We start from the raw sequence: 20,326 nt of genomic DNA on the forward strand, positions 1-20,326 counted from the left end.
TCTGGAAGGATACACCCAACCAGTAACAGTGTCTAACCAGAGTGAGGTACAGCAAACCGGGACAGAAGGACTTTTACTTTTTACTCAAGATACTATTCAAGATCCATGGATATTGCTTGGAAGTTTTGAGACTGTTCATGTATCAATTGTGTAAAAAGAGGTAAGGCATCCTTGGTTGTGATAAACAGTAAAGTATGTAGAAAACGGAACAAAACAGGCTCTCTTCTATCCCCTTTCTCAGATGTATTTGATAACTTGGTGTGTATCTTCGCAGACTTCTTTCTGTACCGAAACATATATATTTAATTTTTAAAGAACAAAATGAAAGAGTGGATGTCATATATACTTTCATTTAATGTTTCTCCAAAATCATTCTAGGATCCACATGTGCAGGGGCCTCATTCTGATGAGCCGGGTGCTGCACATACACTGACTGTGAGACCCAGAACTCATCCTTTCAACCTCCCTGCTTTGAACTTCTTGTACTTGTATCTCTGACTTTGTTCGTGTGTGTGTGTGGGGGGGGGGGGGGTGGGGGGTGGGGGGGACGGAATCTCTAGAGAAAAGACCCCTGGCCAGTTGTGCTGAAAATAGTTTTAGGTATTCCCATACTGCCTCTCAGTTTGCTTTTAAAATGGATGCTTTCGCCAACACTTCCTCACTGTGGATCCCCGAGATCCAGTTTTTAAAACTTTCCCAAACTGGCTGGAGAGGGATGCTATGTTAATGTAATTATAAGAGGCAACCAAGCATGAGGCTGGTTGGGTTTTCTTTCCTTTTTTTTTAAAGATTTTATTTATTTATTCATAGAAACACAGAGAGAAAGGGGGGGGGGCAGAGACAGAAGCAGGCTCCATGCAGGGAGCCCGATGTGGGACTTGATCCCGGGTCTCCAGGATCACAGCCGGGCTGCAGGCTACACTAAACCGCTGCGCCACCGGGGCTGCCCTGGCTGGGTTATTTTTTATATATGCTCCTTGGCTTCCGAGGCAGCTTTGTGAATGGCTTCTGAGGTCACAGGCACACAGTTTTCCTTCTCAACGAACCAAATCCGAATGGTTTCTGAAACCGAGACTGTGAGTTAGTGGTTTACGCACCGGGTCCGGGACTATGGGGCGAAGGCGATCTTTGGGATTTCTGTGGCCAGTGACTTTAGACACCTGAGCAAGGTAAAAACCCCAGGCTAGGGGGGGACGCGCTGGAACCCCACCGGTTGAGGAGCGGAAGGCCGCCCGGGATCTTCCAGGGAGCCGCCAAGTTGCCCGACCCTGCGTCCTGCGCACCCCGGAGGCCGAGCCGGCTGGCGGGGTCCCGAGCTCCGGGGCCGCCGCCGCGGGTCTGCGCGTCCGCAGCTCTCCCGCAGGGGGCAGTGCCGCCCGCCAGCGCGCCGAAGCGGTGGGAGGGGGTGTGGAAGCGGTGCGGAGTCCTGGGGGCTCTTCGCAAGAAAGTTAGGGGATGCCGGGCGGGGGCGGGGGCGGGGCGGCGGGCGCAGCGGCGCGGGTCGGGGCGAGGCGGGGGGCGAGGGCGGTCCGCGCGGCGGGAGGCGCAGCCCCCGGAAGGTGTGACGAGCGGAGTGCGAGTGAGTGCGAGCGAGGGCGTGCGCGCCGGGGCTCTCCGGGTTCCGCGAGGCGAGGCGAGGCGAGGCGAGGCGCGCGGGTGTCAGCTTGCAGCCGGGGCTCCTCCCTCCGCCCCCCTGCCCAGACCGGCGATCCCTCCTTCCTCCGCCGCTCGCCCCTCCCCGGCGGACCAGGCGCTGGGACGCCCCGGCCGAGCAGGCGGCGGCGGCGGCGGCGGCGGCGGCGGCGACTTGGGGAGCCCTGGGCTGGGCGCTGCCGGAGGGGCCCGAGCGCAGCCGCCCCCGCCCCCGCCCCCGCCCCCGCCCCGGCCCGGCCGCGCGGGCCCGCTTCCCGCCGGGCCACGCCCTGTCAAACTTTGTTGCTGCGGCCGCCGCGGCGGCGAGCCGAGCGGGCCGGCGAGCCGGAGGGAGCGAGGGAGGGGCGGGCGCCGGGCCGGGCCGGGCCGGGCGCGGGCGGCGAGGGGCTCGGAGAGCGGCGGCCCCACCATGCCCCAGCTCGGCGGCGGCGGCGGCGGCGGCGGGGGCGGCGGGGGCGGGGGCGGCGGCGGCGGCGGCTCGGGCGCCGGGGCGGCCGGCGGAGGGGACGACCTCGGGGCGAACGACGAGCTGATCCCCTTCCAAGACGAGGGGGGCGAGGAGCAGGAGCCGAGCAGCGACAGTGCCTCCGCGCAGCGGGACCTGGACGAGGTCAAGTCGTCCCTGGTCAACGAGTCGGAGAACCAGAGCAGCAGCTCGGACTCGGAGGTAAGGGGGCTCCCGCGGCCGACCTCGGGGGACCCCGGCCCCGCGCCCGCTCACCCGCCCTCGCCTTTGTGTCTCCTCCGCAGGCGGAGAGGCGCCCGCAGCCCGCCCGGGACGCCTTCCAGAAGCCGCGGGACTATTTCGCCGAAGGTACGTGCGGGTCGGGGCGGCCCCCGGGCCCGGGCCCCGCCGCGCCGGGCGCCTGACCTCGGGCCGCCCCCGGTTCCCCTGGCCCCGCGGCCTCACCCCCGCTGTGCGCCCCCCGCGGCCGCGGCCGTCCTGGAGCGCGGTCCCCGCCCGGGGGCCCTGCCGCCGCGCCGTCCCGGGGCCCAGGCCTCACCCCCGCCTCGGTCTTGCCCGCAGTGAGAAGGCCCCAGGACGGCGCGTTCTTTAAGGGCCCCCCGTACCCCGGGTACCCGTTCCTGATGATCCCGGACTTGAGCAGTCCGTACCTCTCCAACGGACCCTTGTCTCCCGGAGGAGCGCGCACGGTGAGTGCCCGCGGGGCTGCGCCGCGGCGGGGGGGCGCCCGCGGGATGCGCCCCGGGCTCGGCGATGGGGTGGGGGATGGGGCGTCCCGGGAGGATCCTGGGCGGAAAGTGTTTGCGGAGTTGGGAGTTGAACTGTCCTGCGGCGGCCCAGGGTTCGGCTGCGCCGGTCAGTGTCGGGATGAAAGCAAAGTTCCTTCGCGTTTCCCTGTTTGCGGGGCAGACGTTTTGGGGTCCACTTCTGGGGGTGTTCCCTGGCCTCCAAAATTCTTTGCCGGCAGTAAAGGAAAACTTGGATTTGGGCCGGCTTTTTTTTTTTTTTTTGGTGGTGGTGGTGGGGGCGGGGGGCGTCTCGCTTTCCTCCTTGGAAATCCGTCAGCTCTCCCCTGGCAGTTGGGCAGCGGGCCGGGGGAGCTGGGTTGGCGACGTAGCCCCCGACCTCAGTTTCACTGCGCGGCGGTGAGTCGGTTCCTAAGAAACCCAGTGTTCGCGGCGGATTATTCACACCCCCCCCTCCCCTCCCCTCCACTCCCCTCCCCTCCCCACCCCCAGCCTTCGGGCTGGGCCTCAACTGTTCTGCGGAGCTTGGGATTTTAAACTGGCCTAGATGATTTCGAGGGTGACCCGAGGCATTCTTCAAGTTGAGGAACTTGGCTTTTTCCCCCTTTGTTGCCGGCTTTTCTCATTTAAAGCGAGCGCAGCGACACTTTAAACCTGTTAATGGGCGCGCATTGTGTGGTGCGCGCTGGCATTTAGAGCCGTGATTAAGCAAATTGACCGGGCCCCAGACGACGTGCAAATGAGGGTGGATTCCATCGCCCCCTCCCTGGCCCTAAACTGGAGCCCCCCGCGTCGCGAGGGGCGCAGCCCTGGGCCGGCGAGGCCTTTGTGTGCCCGCGAGGCACCACCTCTCCCCGTCCCAGGGTCGGCTGCCCAGGTGCTGGGTTCCATGGCAGAGCTCCCATCTACGGGGACTGCGTGTCAGCCTCTGACTCGCTGTCCCTTGGGCGCCACGCGCACCGCCGTGGTTCTCTTTGCTTCCCGGTGCCCACCAGTTCGTTCTTGATGTGGGGGGCGGGAGGTGTTGGCGCCTCAGGAGCAGGCCCGACAGACTCAGTTTATGCCTAAATAATGATCACAATGAAAGGGCCGGCTGAGAAGGGCTTGGTGCTGAGTGGGCGCTGCCTGCTGTCCTGGTACAGGGTCGGTGGAGAGCGGAGGCCCCGCTGTGGGGTCAGCGAAGGCGCTCTCCTGGCCGGAAGGGATGTGAGAGGGGAGGTAGGGCGCTCCTACCTGGGGAGAGGGGCGGGGGACCACACACCTTCACCTTTCCAGCAGGGAAAGCCCAGCAGCTTTGTCCCTGCTTCAGAGCACCCCAGGCAGTCCTGAATATAAGCTGGATCTGGGCATCTGACTGGTGCCTTTTCTTATTCATATTGAAAGTGGTTAAAGTAAAAGTCGAGCAAAACAAGCTCCAGCTACTTTGTTTAGGTTTTCACTGATTCTTTTTCCTGTGGGCCGACGTAGCTCAGTTCCCAAAGGGTTTTGAAAGCCGTTTTGCTAGGGTCCCTGGAACTTTGTGTGTGAGAGGGTGGTACTGACAAAGTCCCATTTTTCCATTTGCCATTAGATGTACATCTGGAAAGAGGAGCCTGGGAGGCATTAAGGTCTGTGAGTCAGCACTGATCCAGGTCCATCTGTCCAGGTGGTACAGATAAAGTCACCAGAAATGTCCCAAATATGACCAATAATTTCCCTCAAGCAGGATATTCCTTCCACCTATCCAGTTCTCCATAGGGTGTTTTGATTCTTCCTCTTTGAGTGGCGACTCTGGCGACTCTAACAACTGCCTGGCTTCATTGCTTGCTCCCCACCCCCACCCCAGGGGACAGGTTTTCTGCGTGTGTTTCCGATCCCTTCTTTCTACCATCTTCTACTGCCCTGCCTTCCTGCTTTCACCTTACATGTTCTTTTGCCTAAGAACTCTCACAGGCCAGTTCTCCCTGGCGCTGGGGATTCCAGATTTCCCAAATCCAGGGCTGCCTGGGAATGTTGGAGCCCTCCTTGGGGAACCCAACCTTTTTCTGCCTGTCTCTGACAGTCCCTGCTCGTTCCTGCAGCTGTTCCCTGCCCTGGCCCATGTCACCGTCTTCCTTTGAAGCCTCCAGGGACACTGGAGTCTCTAGCCGGCAGCCTTTCCTCAGGGACTTAGTCTGCCCTGTCCCACTCCTGTAGGAAATCATGTCTCCCTGGTGAACTGCCTGACAGAAGTAGTTTCAATTTCCTGTTGTTTCTGAGCCCCTTATGTGTCTGCCTTGAGCTACGTTAGGCCTGTCTGGTTACAAAGTTCATGGATGTACTGGGAAAGTATCCTGCAGTTAGATGAGCCCCGTAGAACCTGCTAATTTTGACCCTATCCTTGAGCATCGTGGGTTTTTAGGAAAGCAAGTGAGGAAACACTTAAGCACTTGATTGTCTGGACTGTAAGGTTGAGATGATGCTTTTCCTGTGGATGATTATATTGTTGTAATTAATGTGGTTCTCACAGTAGGCAAACAGTAGGTGCTGACAAAGTGGCCCTCTGTTGGGGTCCAAGCCTGGTAAAGTGAATGTAAGATAGATAGGGGGTTGGGGATGGGTGGGGGAGGTACTGAAGTGGGGGAGGGGGTGCCTAGAATACATGATCTGCTCGTCTTTGGCATCCCGGGTCTTTTTCTGTTTTACTAATAAATTTCACGACCTTAGGCGTTGCTCGTCTAAAGCCTGTAAGTAGTATAAAATTGGGTGACTTCACTTCTCCGCTGCTCTCACACTTTCTGGAAATACCAAGCCACAAGCAAAAGTAGGATTGGCTGGAGTGTTCTCAGGGTGTTAATTGACCCTCGGAATAGCAAGCGGCAGGGCTGCAACACCCTTATCCCCTGGCATCATTCCTGCTGGGATGACTGGGGGCTGGCCATCTCTTCCCCATGCATTACCTTTGCCCTGCACTCTGGCTTGGCTGGGAGGCTGGGAAGTGGCCTCTTCCTGAGGCTCTTTAGAGAAGAGGTCCCCTTAGTCTGGGGTGTGTGCCAAGCCTCCAAGCCATGATTCATTCTCCTCTGGAGCCCTGGGGACCCTGTGGCCTATGAAGAGATGAATAACCGCCACAAACCGACTTTCACTCCTTCAAATAGCCACCCTGAAATTATATATTCATTCATGAAAAGACTTCACAAATTTATTAAACCACCTTGGTGCTGTTGACTAGTTTTTTGTTAGGAAAATGTAAGCCAACCCAGAAGAAAGTGGGTGTCAAAAATAGTGTAAGACTAATTAGTAAGAGTCCACCCGAAAATGCTGAATGTGGTTTGGCGACTTAACTATGACCTGGTAGAGAGTAGTTTGACCATGACATGAGCACTGACGACATTTTGGGAAAGAACAGTTCTGGGTAGAATTGCCAAGGGAGTCTGTGGTGTTTGGGTCCAGTTTCTACATTTAAGAGCTACTCCCTTGTAGCTCAAGCATCACTTGCTGGTGCCTTCTTCTGACCAGCTCAACTCAGGTTTCTGTAGGAGATGGTTCTGTTCTCCAAATGTATGCTTGTTTTAAGTCCTTCGTATCCCACTGCTGCCCATGGCAAGTCTTGCGGGTATCCCGGATGCTCCTGTTTTCTTCCTGACACAAAGGAACCCCAGCAGAAATCCTTGTGTACAGATAGAGAAGTTGTCTGCCTTTAGGAATTGTGTGTAAAAGCGAATAAGTAAATCCTTTTCTTTTGGAAGGTCAGTATAAACATGCTGCTTTTGGTAAAATTCTGTAAAGCCATTTCGTCTAAATATAACTTGTCTTTTTTTCCCCCTAAATATAACTCAGGGTTTTTTTTTGTTGTTGTTGTTGTTTTTTTTTTTAAAGATTCTATTTTTTTTAAAGATTTTATTTATTTATTCATGACACACACACACACACACACACACACACACACACATACACACACACATAGGCAGAGACACAGGCAGAGGGAGAAGCAGGCTCCATGCTGGGAGCCTGACATGGGACTCATCCCAGGTCTCCAGGATCAGGCCCTGGGCTGAAGGCAGCGCTAAACAGCTGAGCCACCCGGGCTGCCCTAACTCAGGGTTTAATGAGGGCTTTTTACATGGAATAAGCTTTTGCAGGGGCCCTGCCTGAGTTGTTACAGTTTTGGCACTCGGATTCCTAGGGTGACAACGGGTGACAAACTCTGGGGTGGGTGCTTGAACGCTATCAGGCTTTTTCCATTGGGTAGATACTTTTAGAAAGTTACAGGTTCGACTCATTCTTCATTGATTTCACATCTTGGGATTTTTTTTTTTTTTTAAGATTTTATTTACTTATCCATGAGAGATTGAGAGAGGCAGAGACATAGGTAGAGGGAGAAGCAGGCTCTTGGGAGCTTGATGTGGGACTCTGTCCCAGGATCCCTGGATCACAACCTGAGCCAAAGGCAGACACTCAGCCACTGAGCCACTCAGGTGCCCCACATCTTGGGATTCTTGAGAAGGTAGGCTAGGAGACAAAAATCTAACCTTTAATGTAGTGTTCCTGGCTTTACAGTGATGTGCAAAGTTGCCAAAAAAATTGGGACCTAAAAAATAATTTCGATGAGTAACTCTTTGAAAGATGCAATAATCCAAATATGCAGCTGCCCTACTTAGATATTCCAATTTAGAGTCGACTGAACTTTTCCAACTGGGGAAATTAAGATTGGCATCCTTTAAGATGAATTCATAACTCCTCAACTTCATCTGATATTTATGGAGGATCTGCCATGGGCAGTGGGAAATAGGATGAAGTAAACCCAGCTTTGCTCTACAGTCTTAAAAATTGAAGTGGTGTTAACCCAGACCACTCTAATAGAAAGTCTATGTTAAGAGTCCGTAAAGTCCAGAAAACAATTTTCAGAGCAAAGAAAATAGAAAAGTTGTTCTGGGCTAGCATGAAAAAGGAACATTGGGAGAGGAGGTTGTTTCAAATGAGTCTCTGAGGTGCCTGGCTGGCTCAGTTTATTAAGCATGTGACTCCTGATCCCAAGGTCGTGAGTTCGAGTTCCACACTGGGTGTAGTGATTACTTAAAAATAAAAATAAAAAAACCCAAAGAACCCAAACTAGTCCCCAAACTTAGTCATTCATTAGTTCAAAGTGATTCTTGTTAATTATAAAAAATGTAAACAGTATAGTCATCTTGCACCGCAATCATGAGGTAGAAGCCAGTACTGGGAGACCAAAAGTTCAGGGCTGTTTGGGGTAATACAGGTTACTCCATTTGCCTGGAAAGATGAGAGGCCAGGGCATGGGAGGCCTTCAACGTCACTCCAAGAATCCCGTCTTAATCAAGAAGCAGCAGAGGACAATTGAAAGTTATGCTGGCAAGTGATGTGACTGGTATGTGTACTTAGATCATAGTGATTGGAGGGAGAGGACCTGGAAGCAGCTGCGAGGATTAGGAGACTCATAGGAGTCTGGGGTGGGGTGAAAAGTGCCCACAAGTGTCTGAATGGAAAGGAAGGATAGGATGGGAAAGACTGGAATGGTTGCTTGAGTTTATGTGGGAAAGGGTAGTAACTGGAGGCAGAAAGTGACTGATGTTGCAATTGACCCTTGCTGTCTGAGCCTTGGTGACCCGGGGGGAAATAAATGATTTCTTCCAGGTGGGGCCCCGGTGTGTCATCTTTGCCTGCCCCATGCCGGACAGATACTCACAAACTAATTCTGCAATTACAGAATTCACACAGGCTGTGAGGGGCTTTCGTGTGGAGGAACTGCTAAGGTTCATTGGAGATGCATAGGTTTTGAGGGGATGATGAGTGGATAGTTGAAATTGCAGCAGGTAGGTGATGCAAGGGAGCCAGGACAGGATGCTCAGAGCAGAGAAAGAAGTCACTGAGGCAGCATGGAAAGGAGCCTTTGCCAAGGTAAGAGGAGTGCCTAGGTCCTGTGACATCCTGGAAGCTAGTCCTCAATGTCAGATGCCACAAAGAGAGGGGACAAGAAGATGGTGGAGTGAAGAGGAGCTTTGGGAATTTAGCAATTAGGAAGTTACTGGTGTCCAGTAAAACAAGTAATCCAGGTGAGTGGGGTTGATAAAGATAGGGAGGCAGAGATACTAGCTCAGCACTTCCTAGTTTGGGCACCCAGATGCTGTGCTGTGGATTGGTCCCAGAGAGTGGTCGGTTCCTCACTGAGCCAGAACCTGACACCAGATGCCCCCAGTGGCAAGCTGCCTCTCCTGTCTGCCTCTGTCTACCGTAACCTGGGAGATATTGAAAACCAGACTCTGGACAACCTATTTAAGAAGTTTGGCCGTGGCAAGGGGGAAGGAAGAGCCAAGGCCATGGAGCAAAGTATATTTGGGATACTGGAGTGGGAGCTTGTTTGTAGGGCAGGAGGGTAGGGTGGAAGATGAATGGGGGAGAAGACAGGAGGAGGCAATGGGGCTAGAACTGGGAAGAAGGCAGTCTTATTATTATTATTTTTTAAATATTTTATTTATTTATCCATGAGAGACACAGAGAGAGGCAAAGACACAGGCAGAGGGAGAAGCAGGCTCCATGCAGGGAGCCCGACGTGGGACTCGATCCTGGAACTCCAGGATCACACCACGGGCCAAAGGCAGTTGCTTAACTGCTGAGCCACCCAGGGATCCCAGAAGGCAGTCTTATTTCATTGATGGAAGGACACTCAGCAGTAGATGTTCTCCCAATTTTACAGAGTAGACCAAGAGTTGAAGATGAGAATGTGGAAAAATGCAGAGGTGAAGTTGGCAGAAATTGAGGGGCAAGTGCATTGGATGGCTAGATAGCTTTGGTGTTCTCAAACCAAGGGCCAGTTGGCTAGGGTGAGAGTCCTGGACATTTTGGTAGTGCAAGCTGCTCGTCTGTACCCCATTAGAAAACTCAAAAACTTTGGGAACCTTTTAGCTACATTTAAATAATGAAACAAAGTGCACTGATCGAAAGATAGGGCACACCTGGGAAATGTTTCCTCTTTTTTTAAATGTCTGCAGCTGGCTTATTTGAAGGAGGGCAAAGATGGGAATCAAAACACAACTCAAAAAAAAAACAAAAACAAAAACAAAAAACACAACTCATTTGCTGTCAGGGGCAGATACTGGGATGTGATAATTGGGATGGGAAAGGAGGCTGGCCGCTTAAAAGAGTGTAGAAAATGTCCAAATAGGCTAACCTGATCATATATTTTTAGAGGAGGTTTTTATATGTCCTATGTTTATTGTCTTCTCTTCTCTCAAACTGGATTGGATTTCAGGGACAATGAAATAAATTGCAGTTGCCAAAACCCTGGCATTCAGGAATGAAGGGAACACTAGGGAAGTGAAGGAGACTCGCCTTTTCTCTTCTGTACTGTATGTGCTGCTCATTGAACCACTCTGGGTAATGTAGACTTGCTTTCTTAGACTCATAAGGTGTCAGAGATGCTCTGAGTTACCTCAATTGACATACCTTTAAGGTTCTAAATAAATTTCAGAATCTTAGATCTTTTCATTATATAGCCTACAGATTTTCATGGGAAAGTAAACAGGTTAGAAATACATTTCAGACTTTGAAAGTACAACCATAAAAGTGTTTTCCTAAACATGGCCCTTTGCAGGAGCTTTTGTGAAAGTGATAAGGGGTGATAACTCTAGTTACCTAGAATCCTCTGGACAGGCAATGAACTCACACTCGGACTCTCAAACTGTGCTGCTGTAGCATTTTTTAAATGTCAGCAGAGAGTCTGCTTCAGGATTCTCTCCTTCTGCCCCTCTCCCCAGGCATGTGTGTGCACATGCATGCACTCTCTCAAATAAATCTTGAAAAAATAAAAAGAAAGAAATCTGCTTCATTCAAGAGGAACAAGGCCCCAAGTGTTCACCATAATTGTAGAGAGTAACCATAAGATAGACAAAAAATTCCCAAAAGAAGAAACTACAAATAACAACCACATATGTGAAACTAATGTTCAGTCTAGTCTCCCAGGTAGTCAAAAAATGCAAATAATGAAAATCTTTTTCTTTTCTCCACCAAATTACCAGAGATTTTGTCCTTTTTTTTTTTTTTTAAGATTTATTTATTTTATTGGAGAAAGAGAAAGTGACAGAGATAGTGAGAGCATGAGTTGGGAGGAAAGGGAGAAGCAGGCTCTGCACTGAGCAGAGAGCTGGATGTGGGGCTCCAACCCAGGACCCTGGGATCATGACCTGAGCTGAAGGCAGATGCTTAACTGACTCAGCCACTCAGGTGCCCCCAGGGTTGTCTAAATAAGACTTAAATGATGGCAAATGTATGGTAAAGGTGCTTTCATTTGTTGCTCCTGAAGGGTGTAAATAGCTCCACCCTATTTGGAAAGCACTTGGCAGTAGCTGTTAAAACCTTAATATTTCTCATAGCTTCTAACCTGCTTGGAAGTAGTTATTTGTTATTCCCATTTTGCTACTGTGCAGGCAGATTAGTAGAGGTCAAGTATCACGTTCAAGGTCACACTTCTGGTAATTGACAGTGCAAAGATTTGAACTTGATTGTGAGTTTAAAGTCTAGGTCTTCCCATTCCACCCTTGTGACTACTCACATGCCTGATGTAACTAGCTCCTCCTCCTATTGGGAGGACAGCTGACCTTTGTTTCTCTGTTCAGAAATTCTGATGTGAGTTATCAGTTGGGGTGGAGAGTGGGTCGGTTTGTTCCGACTTTGCAAATTGGACCTGGGAATGCACCTTCCCAAATAAACAGTTGTCTAAGTGCATGGCTAGGGTTTAAGTTATCCTACCAGGACTCAACTCCAGAGGACTTAAATAACCTTTAGTGGGCGGCCCACAGAACTTCACCACCACACAGTAACCTCCTTGGAGAAAAAAAGTGGTTATCTACTAACAGAATTTTTTTGAATTTGGGGGCGGTTTTTCCTTGTTAAAATTGGGGAGGGCTGGAGAAATACATAAGTGTGTCTTTGGTGTAGAGGAAGATGGGACGAGTAAACTTGCTTGCTACCCCTGCAATTTGTATTACAACATAGTTTGGTTAATAAACCAAGCTCTGGCGAACCAAGTGTGCAAATATTATGTCCTTATTGTTTATTTTATAAAATATTGTATAAATAAGTGGCCTTTTTAAAGCTAAGTTAAAAATCAGTACCAGTCATTTATAACTATTTCAGTAAGTTGACTATTAAAGAAATAAATACTGAACATTTACACACAGAATTATTTTAGGAATTGCAGAGAATGTGTTAGTCTCTTATTCCCCCTTTTTTTGCGTGTGTGTGTGTGTGTGTGTGTAAGATGTTTTGAAATTAGGATTCAGGTAATTCAGTGCTTTTTCTTTTACTTCACAAATTGCCTTTCAGGTGGTCTCTTTCTGAAAACAATTGCATGGTCGAAAGATTAATAGGAAGGGCTTCTTTTTTATTTTTATTTTTATTTTCTTTTAAAAATTATTTATTTATTTTGAAGATTTTTTAAGAAAAGATTTTATTTATTTATTTATTTATTTATTTATTTATTTATTTATTTATTCATGAGACACAGAAGAGAGAGAAGAGAGAGAGAGAGAGAGAGGCAGAGACACAGGCAGAGGGAGAAGCAGGCTTCATGCAGGGAGCCTGACGTGGGACTCGATCCTGGGTCTCCAGGATCAGGCCCTGGGCTGAAGGTGGCACTAAACTGCTGAGCCACCCGGGCTGCCCTGAAGATTTTTTAAAAAATATTTTATTTATTTATTCATGAGAGAGACAGAGAGGCAGAGACATAGGCAGAGGGAGAATCAGGCTCCCTGTGGGCAGCCCCATGCAGGACTCAATCCCTGGACCCTGGGATCATGACCTGAGCTGAAGGCAGATACTCAACCACTGAGCCACCCCAGGCATACCATATTTTTTTTAATTTTTTTTTAAAGATTTGTTTATTTTATGATCAACATAGAGAGAGGCAGAGACACAGGAGGAGGGAGAAGCAGGCTCCATGCCGGGAACCCAGTGTGGGACTCGATCCCTGCACCTGTGATCACACCCTGAGCCAAAGGCAGACACTCAGCTGCTGAGCCCCCCAGGAATCCCAAGAGGAAGGGCTTCTGAGTATGGTTTATAGAAGTTGGGGGAGGCACTTGGGGTCCTAGCTAAGTCCTTCTGGAGATCTGGGTATTACAAGAGACCAGATCTTGTGAGATAAATGTCTTATATGTCATACGGTGAATGGGGCCATTATTTACAGGAACATCTATAAAAAAAAAGTGTGGAAAACAAAAAGACTTAGATATGAAAGGTAACTATCATTAAAAAGATACATGATCTAGGGACACCCGGTTGGCTCAATCAGTGGAGTATGATCTCAGGGTTATGAGTTCAAGTTCTATGTTGGGCATAGAGCTTACTTTAAAAGAAAAAAGGATGAATTTTAACAATGAGGAAGAAAAACAAAAGTAGGAATAAGCGGTAGGAAAAGCTGATCAGTTTAGAAGTCCAGATGTGTTGGCAGTAATGATTTTTGATGTTTGGGACTACATCCTTCATAAATCCCAAAAAAGGATTAATCGGGGTTGCTAAGGTCTGATGGATTTATAACACATACCTGCTAGGGGTCAGTTGGGTATTCCTCCCCGCGATTCTTCTGTAAGGACCCTGCTTGGGCACCTTGTAGCCCTCTGAGCTGGAAGGGAGCATCCAGCCCACCTCACCTGTGAGGAGCCTCAAGAGCACAAGTTCAGGGAGATTGTGAGCTTGCCAGGATCAGTTATGAGGGTTGAAACAGGAGTAGGGCTCAGTTGCATCACTGGGCTTTACTGTCTCTACTACTCAAGGGGATCTACCATGAGCCCTGCAGAAAGCAGTGTTGCAGAGAAAGTGCACCTCAAAATACTTCTTTTTTAAACCATAACACTAGGGCAGCCCTGGTGGCGCAGTGGTTTAGCACCGCCTGCAGCCCAGGGCGTGATCCTGGAGACCCTGGATCGAGTCCCATGTCGGGCTCTCTGCATGGAGCCTGCTTCTCTCTCTGCGTCTCTATGAATAAATAAATAAAATCTTAAAAAAAAACAACAACATAACACTAGACTTAAAATGAGTGACTCACAGACATTTGTTGAATGTTTGATAGCATGAATATTTAAACATCAGCATTTAAAAAAAAACAGCCCTGTGGGCACCTGCACTGTTCCAGGGCACTGTATATCACACTGTTTACAACTGTGACCACACTGAATGCTTGCACGTCTTATATCATGATCTGTTTTATCCTGGAGGAAGCTGAGACAGTGGAAGTGAGGGACCCAGAGAGTCCTCTTTCTGGAAAGTGGTAGAGCCATCATTCCAGCCACAGTGCTAGAGTGTCTCTCTGAGAGTTGACAACCAAATTAATGTGACAATTACCTTTGGAACAAGGCACAAAGAAATGATGTGTACAAGTAAAAGAGGAGTGAGGCGTAACATCTCTATTTATTCATTTTGGTGGCATCTCCAATTCTTTCCCATAGGAGGCACTTTGAATTGCTGCTACTGGCTGGGGTGGGCATAGCTTGAATGGCTGGTCTCTCTACAGTTTCAGAGACAGTGTTCATTGCGTCCTGATCTTTCTTTGCTTTTCTGTGCTCTGCAGCTCCATTTAATCTGTTTCCTCCAATTTCCCTTGTGTTTTTCTTCTCATATCTTGAGGTGGTAAACTTGTTTCCTTAGATACCATGATATAAAATATTGTCACGTGCATCTGTTGATTTGATCTATTGCCTTCTTCCTACTCCTGACCAGTCCTGTTTGCTTGTACATGCATGAATATTCTTTTCTTTTTCTTTGTTTAAGATTTTATTTTCCAGGGACGCCTGGGTGGCTCAGGGGTTGGGCGTCTGCTTTTGGCTCAGGGCATGATCCCAGGATCCAGGATTGAGTCCCACATTGGGCTCCCTACGGGGAGACTGCTTCTCCTTCTGCCTATGTCTCTGCCCCTCTCTCTCTCTGTCTCTCTCATGAATATATAAATAAATCTTTAAAAAAGAAAAAAAATGTATTTTCCAACAATTTCTACACCCAGCATTGGGCTCGAACCCACAACCCTTAGTTGAATGCTCCATTCACTGAGCCATTCAGGCGCCCCTGAATACTATTTTCTTTGTAAAATGGATATGGTCTCTGCTTATCCATTATATTATCTGACTGTTTTCTGTGAGGCCTGCATGACACAAAAACACTTTGCAACATAAGCTTTTCTGTTATAAAATGCTTGTCAGGGTGGGAGACTCAGGCGCTGACTCCTGGACAGGGAAATGGATCACAATGACAGGGCCCTTGTATGAAGAGTTAATGTAGGGAGGGGCTGGGATGCTGAGAGCATCTGGAGTTGGGGAGAGCCCTTAAATTAGCAGTTGCTTGTATCTGACACTGAAGGAGAAGAGAGGAACTGTGTGGAGAGAAGCCCAAGGTCTGAGGGAATAGAGGAGCACACCCCACTGACAGGCCACTCCTTTCCCTTGGGGAGGCAGTATGGAGGAAGGGGTCTGGGACTTGAGTTTGGCCATGATTGGTCTCTGCTTTGAATCCCAGCCCAGCGTTGGTCTGGCTCTGTGCCTTGGTGCCCCAGGGCACTCTTCAGCAAAATGGGGATAATGGTGTATTTGAAGGTTACTGAATTAACATTTTAGCTGAATAGACTGCATTTTAAAACCAGGATTTGCACGAGGCTAAGACTAACTGCATCATAGAATGAATCTCTGGGATGTAAAAAGAAGTGAGAAATGTCATTAAAATAATTTATAGTATTATTACAACTTTATTAAGATGTTTAGTGGCCAAAAATTTTAACCAATACCTTAATAAGCGAATGTTTCCTTGCAGAATTAGAAAATATTTTTATAGGAAATGATTAAATGATATAGGAGAACCAGAAATGCTTCAACAAATGTAATTAGCACATCAGCTTTTAGTACTTAGTGAAGGTTTTGAATTTATATGGTTATCAGTTACCTTTGGAAAGAGTAACGTATCACTGTAACAGAATTGCCAGTTTGTGTGAATTCTTAATCAAATAGCTGTCAGTAGAATGATACATATACTGTTAGTTCAAATATATGGAATATATATGTTAAATAATATTAAGCTTTTACTTTGAGATAATTTCAGACACAGAAGTACAAAATAGTACAAAGAATTCCCATGTATTTTCCTCTAGATTTTTCTAAACATTAATATTTGCTATATATTCTGGGTTTTTTTTTTTTTTAAGATTTTACTTATCTATTTGAGAGAGTGAGAGAGAGAGAGAGAGAGAGAGAGAGAGAGAGAGAGAGAGAAAGAGAGATCATGAGAGCTGGGTGAGGGGTAGAGGGAGAAGCAGACTCCCGCTGAGCAGGGAGCCCAATGTGGGGCTCAATCTTGGGACTCTGGGATCATGACCTGAACTGAAGGCAGCTGCTTAACTGACTGAGCCACCCAGGTGTCCCATTAGCTGTATTTTCTTTATCTTTCTGTTTCTTCATAACTTTATTTTTGAGCCATTTGAGAGTAAGTTGCAAATACAGTACTCCCTTACTCCCAGGTAACTTCACATGTATGTCCTAAAACCAAAGACCATCACTACAATGTAGTTATCAAATCAGGAAATTAACAAGAGGGGCACCTGCGTGGCTCAGTGGTTGAGCATCTGTCTTAGGGGCTCAGGTTGTGATCCTGGGGTCCTAGGATCGAGAGTCTCGCATTAGGCTCCCTGCAGGGAGCCTGCTTCTCCCTCTGCCTATGTCTGCCTCTCTCTCTATGTCTCTCATGAATGGATAAATAAAATCTTTATTAAAAAAAAAAAAGAAATTAACATAGAGACATTAGTATTGCCTAATTTATAGACCTTGTTCAAATGTTGCCACTTGTCTTCCCACTGTCTTTTGTGGCAAAAGAAAACATTTAAAAGAATTTGGGAGGCACCTGCCTGGCTCACTCCATGGAGCCTTTGACTCTTGATCTCAGGGTTGTGAATTTAAGTCCTACATTGGTTGTATAGATTACTTATAATCTCAAAAAAAATTTTTTTTGGAGAGGTGTCCAAGATGAGCCAAGGTCATGTGTTACACTTTTCTTTAGTCTCCTTCAGTCTAGAACAGCTCTTCAGTTTGGCTTGTGTTTCTTGTGTTCTTGAATTTTGAAGATTACAAGCCATTTATTTTGTAGAAGGACTGAAGAGGAGCTGAAGTTTGCTTTTTCCCCAGATGTTTCTTCATGAATAGATTCAGGTTCTATGTTTTAGGCATGAACACCACATAGATGTTATTGCTACCATGTTCTTCTCTGCTTCTCAGGAAGCACCATTTATTTTTCCCATTACAGTTGATGTTAATTTTGGTCACTTGGTAAAAATTACATCTGCCAGGTTTCTCCAAGGAAGTTACTATCTTTCCTCTTTGTAATTAGTATCTTGTGGGAAGATACTTTGTGACTAGGAAAAAACCCATTTCTTTTTTTTAATTTTTTTTATGATAGTCACACAGAGAGAGAGAAAGAGAGAGAGGCAGACACAGGCAGAGGGAGAAGCAGGCTCCATGCACCGGGAGCCCGACGTGGGATTCGATCCCGGATCTCCAGGATCGCGCCCTGGGCCAAAGGCAGGCGCCAAACCGCTGCGCCACCCAGGGATCCCAAAAAACCCATTTCTTATCAAACTTTCACCCATTGTTTTTAGTATCCATTGATGTTTCTTGCCAGAAACGATTATTACTCTGTGGTGGCCAAATTGATGGTCATGTTTTGAAAGTTTGACATTGTAGTGCAAGAAGAATAATTTCACAATCTGTCAGCACCTAGATTGTTTCTGTGATGCTCTATGGCATCTTTGTGAATACTAAGTAAGATGAGTGTTTTTTTTTTTTTTTTAATGACAGTTTCTTCTTTTCATAGTTTTCATCATCTTTATTATACCTGGATTATAGGTAATTTATCAAGAAAGTGTAGTACATGATTTTGAAATCTTCTGAAATACTGAGGTAGCAAAGTTGACATCCTGCTTTGCATTCTTCATAGGATGTAAAGAACTTCCTAATTCGTTTTTAGGTTTTTATCTGATGACTCCTGTGGAGTTTATCACAGTCTGGGTTTTGTTAAATGCAACCTTAAGATGTCCTGTAACATGTTTTTCTGTCCCTTATAGTTCCTGAAGATGGTTAGCTGGATTTAGATTTTTTTTCTTTTTTCATTTCATTTCATTTCATTTCATTTCATTTCATTTCATTTCATTTCTTATTCTTTTCTTTCTCTCTTAATTTGAAAATCTAATTGGCTTTATTAAGTGATTTATGATTCAGGCATCCCATCCAACAAGTAGAGGGGAATTCCCTGGATTTAGATTCTTGATCAAGCCTCAGGGTTCTCTCTCTCTTTTTCTCTCTACCTTTTAACTTATTTTTGCAATTCTCTTTCATAGATGTTGTCCTTATATCATGAGACACTTAAGCTCTGATTGTCTCTGAAATTAGAGCCACCAATGATCATCGCTCACATTCATTACTACATTAGCAGTTTCAAAATGGTGATAACTTATGTCATTCCTCCTTTATTTATCAGCTATACTTTTTTAAATATTAAATAAAGATTTATTTATTTGAGAGAGAGAGAGTGAGGGAGAGAGGAGAGAGCACAAGTCAGGGGTAGGGCAGAGGAGAGAGAGGAGCAGACTCTCCACTGAGCAGGGAGTCAGATGGTAGGACTCATCCAAGGACCCTGGGATCATGACATGAGCCGAAGGCAGACACAACCAAGTGAGCTACCCAGGTGCTGAGCTATACTATTTTTTTTTAATTTTTATTTATTTATGATAGTCATACACACACAGAGAGAGAGGCAGAGACATAGGCAGAGGGAGAAGCAGGCTCCATGCACTGGGAGCCCGACGTGGGATTCGATCCCCGGCCTCCAGGATCATGCCCTGGGTCAAAGGCAGGCGCCAAACCACTGCGCCACCCAGGGATCCCCTATTTTTTTTTTTTAAGATTTATTTATTTATTTTAGAGAGAAAGGACGTGCACATGAATGGGGAGAGGGGGTGAGGGAGAGAGAGAGAATCCTCAAGCCGACACTGCTGAATGCAGAGGCCAAAGCCGGGCTCAATCCCAGGACCCTGGGATTATGACCTGAGCTGAAATTCAGAGTTAGATGTTTAACCAGTGGAGCCACCCAAGGGCCCCTAGTCTATACTACTTTTTAAAAGAGAAAGTCCCTTATGAACTATTAGTTACCTTAGATCAAAGGTCAGCAAACTAAGGTTCACAGGCTAAATCCAGCCTGCTACTTACTTTTGTAAATAAAGTTTCACCAGAACACAGCCATGTTCATTCGTTTGCATATTGTCTCTGGCTGCTTTTACAATACAAGGGCTGAGGTGAGTATTGCCATTGAGACTATATTTGGCCCACAGAACTGGAAGGATCAGGCCCATTATAGAAAAAGCGTGCTGACTCCTGTAGATCATATGGGGGAGAGCAATTTAAGTGCTTGATTCTTTCTCTTTATTTACTAGTTTTCCATTTGGTTTCTTTTTTTTTTTTTTAAAGATTTTATTTATTTATTCATGATAGTCACAGAGAGAGAGAGAGAGAGAGAGAGAGAGAGAGAGGCAGAGGGAGAAGCAGGCTCCATGCAGGGAGCCTGACGCGGGATTTGATCCTGGGTCTCCAGGATCACGCCCTGGGCCAAAGGCAGGCGCTAAACCGCTGCGCCACCCAGGGATCCCCCATTTGGTTTCTTATAACCTGCAAAGGTAACCAGTGAAATTATGTTTTAAAATATTATGAATTCCAACCTATTCATATGTTTTAGTTCATTTGCAAGTATTATTCTTTTTTATTTTATTTATTTATATTATTTATTTTTTGTTTTTATTTTTATTTTTTATTTTTTAAAGATTTTATTTATCCATTCATGATAGACATAGAGAGAGAGAGGTAGAGACACAGGCAGGGGGAGAAGCAGGCTCCACGCAGGGAGCCCGACGTGGGACTCGATCCCGGGACTCCAAGATCACTCCCCGGGCCAAAGGCAGGCGCCAAACTGCTGAGCCACCCAGGGATCCCCCTATTTATATTATTTATTTGAGAGAGAGAGAGAGTAAGAGAGAGAGTAGTGGGGAGAGGGAGAAGCAGGCTCGCTGCTGAGCCAGGGGCCCAATGTGTAGCTCGATCTCCAGGACCCCAGGAACATGACATGAGCTGAAGGTAGACACTTAACCACCTGAGCCACCCAGGTGCTCTGACGAATATATTCTTATTGCTACTTTAATTATTCCATCTCTGGCTAGTGGAAGCCTCTTCAAGGTGGCTCCTGAGTTCTTTTGACATAATCCTAGTGGTCTTTGATGTTTCCCTGCTTACTGTTATGGTAGGATGTTCCAGGCTTATCTCGTGCTTTTCCTCTCCCAGACCAGCTATTTCTAGAAGGAGCTCTGATTCCTTTTAGTGAAATACGTTATTTAGAGACCATAGTCTGAATGCTAAGGGTGCATATATTATTTCCAAAGCTTATTCTATTTAAAGTTATGAGCATGCCATGC

General features: G+C 47.3%; 1 protein-coding gene across 2 annotated transcripts in view; it reads left to right on the forward strand.

The window, feature by feature from the left end:
• Nucleotides 1-1,980: 1,980 nt before the first annotated feature.
• The window catches only part of TCF7L1 (transcription factor 7 like 1), a 159,814-nt gene continuing 141,468 nt past the window's right edge, over nucleotides 1,981-20,326 (forward strand). Inside the window, exons 1-3 of one of the 2 annotated variants that reach the window (XM_025994435.2) lie at nucleotides 1,981-2,320; nucleotides 2,404-2,467; nucleotides 2,681-2,808. In XM_025994435.2, the coding sequence (XP_025850220.2) occupies nucleotides 2,063-2,320; nucleotides 2,404-2,467; nucleotides 2,681-2,808 (450 nt within the window). In that variant the 5' untranslated portion in view covers nucleotides 1,981-2,062. The remainder of the gene's footprint in view (nucleotides 2,321-2,403; nucleotides 2,468-2,680; nucleotides 2,809-20,326) is intronic. The other variant, XM_072767047.1, reaches the window with a different exon arrangement.

Source organism: Vulpes vulpes, chromosome 8 (genome assembly GCF_048418805.1).
Source record: "Vulpes vulpes isolate BD-2025 chromosome 8, VulVul3, whole genome shotgun sequence".
Classification (NCBI taxonomy): Eukaryota; Metazoa; Chordata; class Mammalia; order Carnivora; family Canidae; genus Vulpes; species Vulpes vulpes.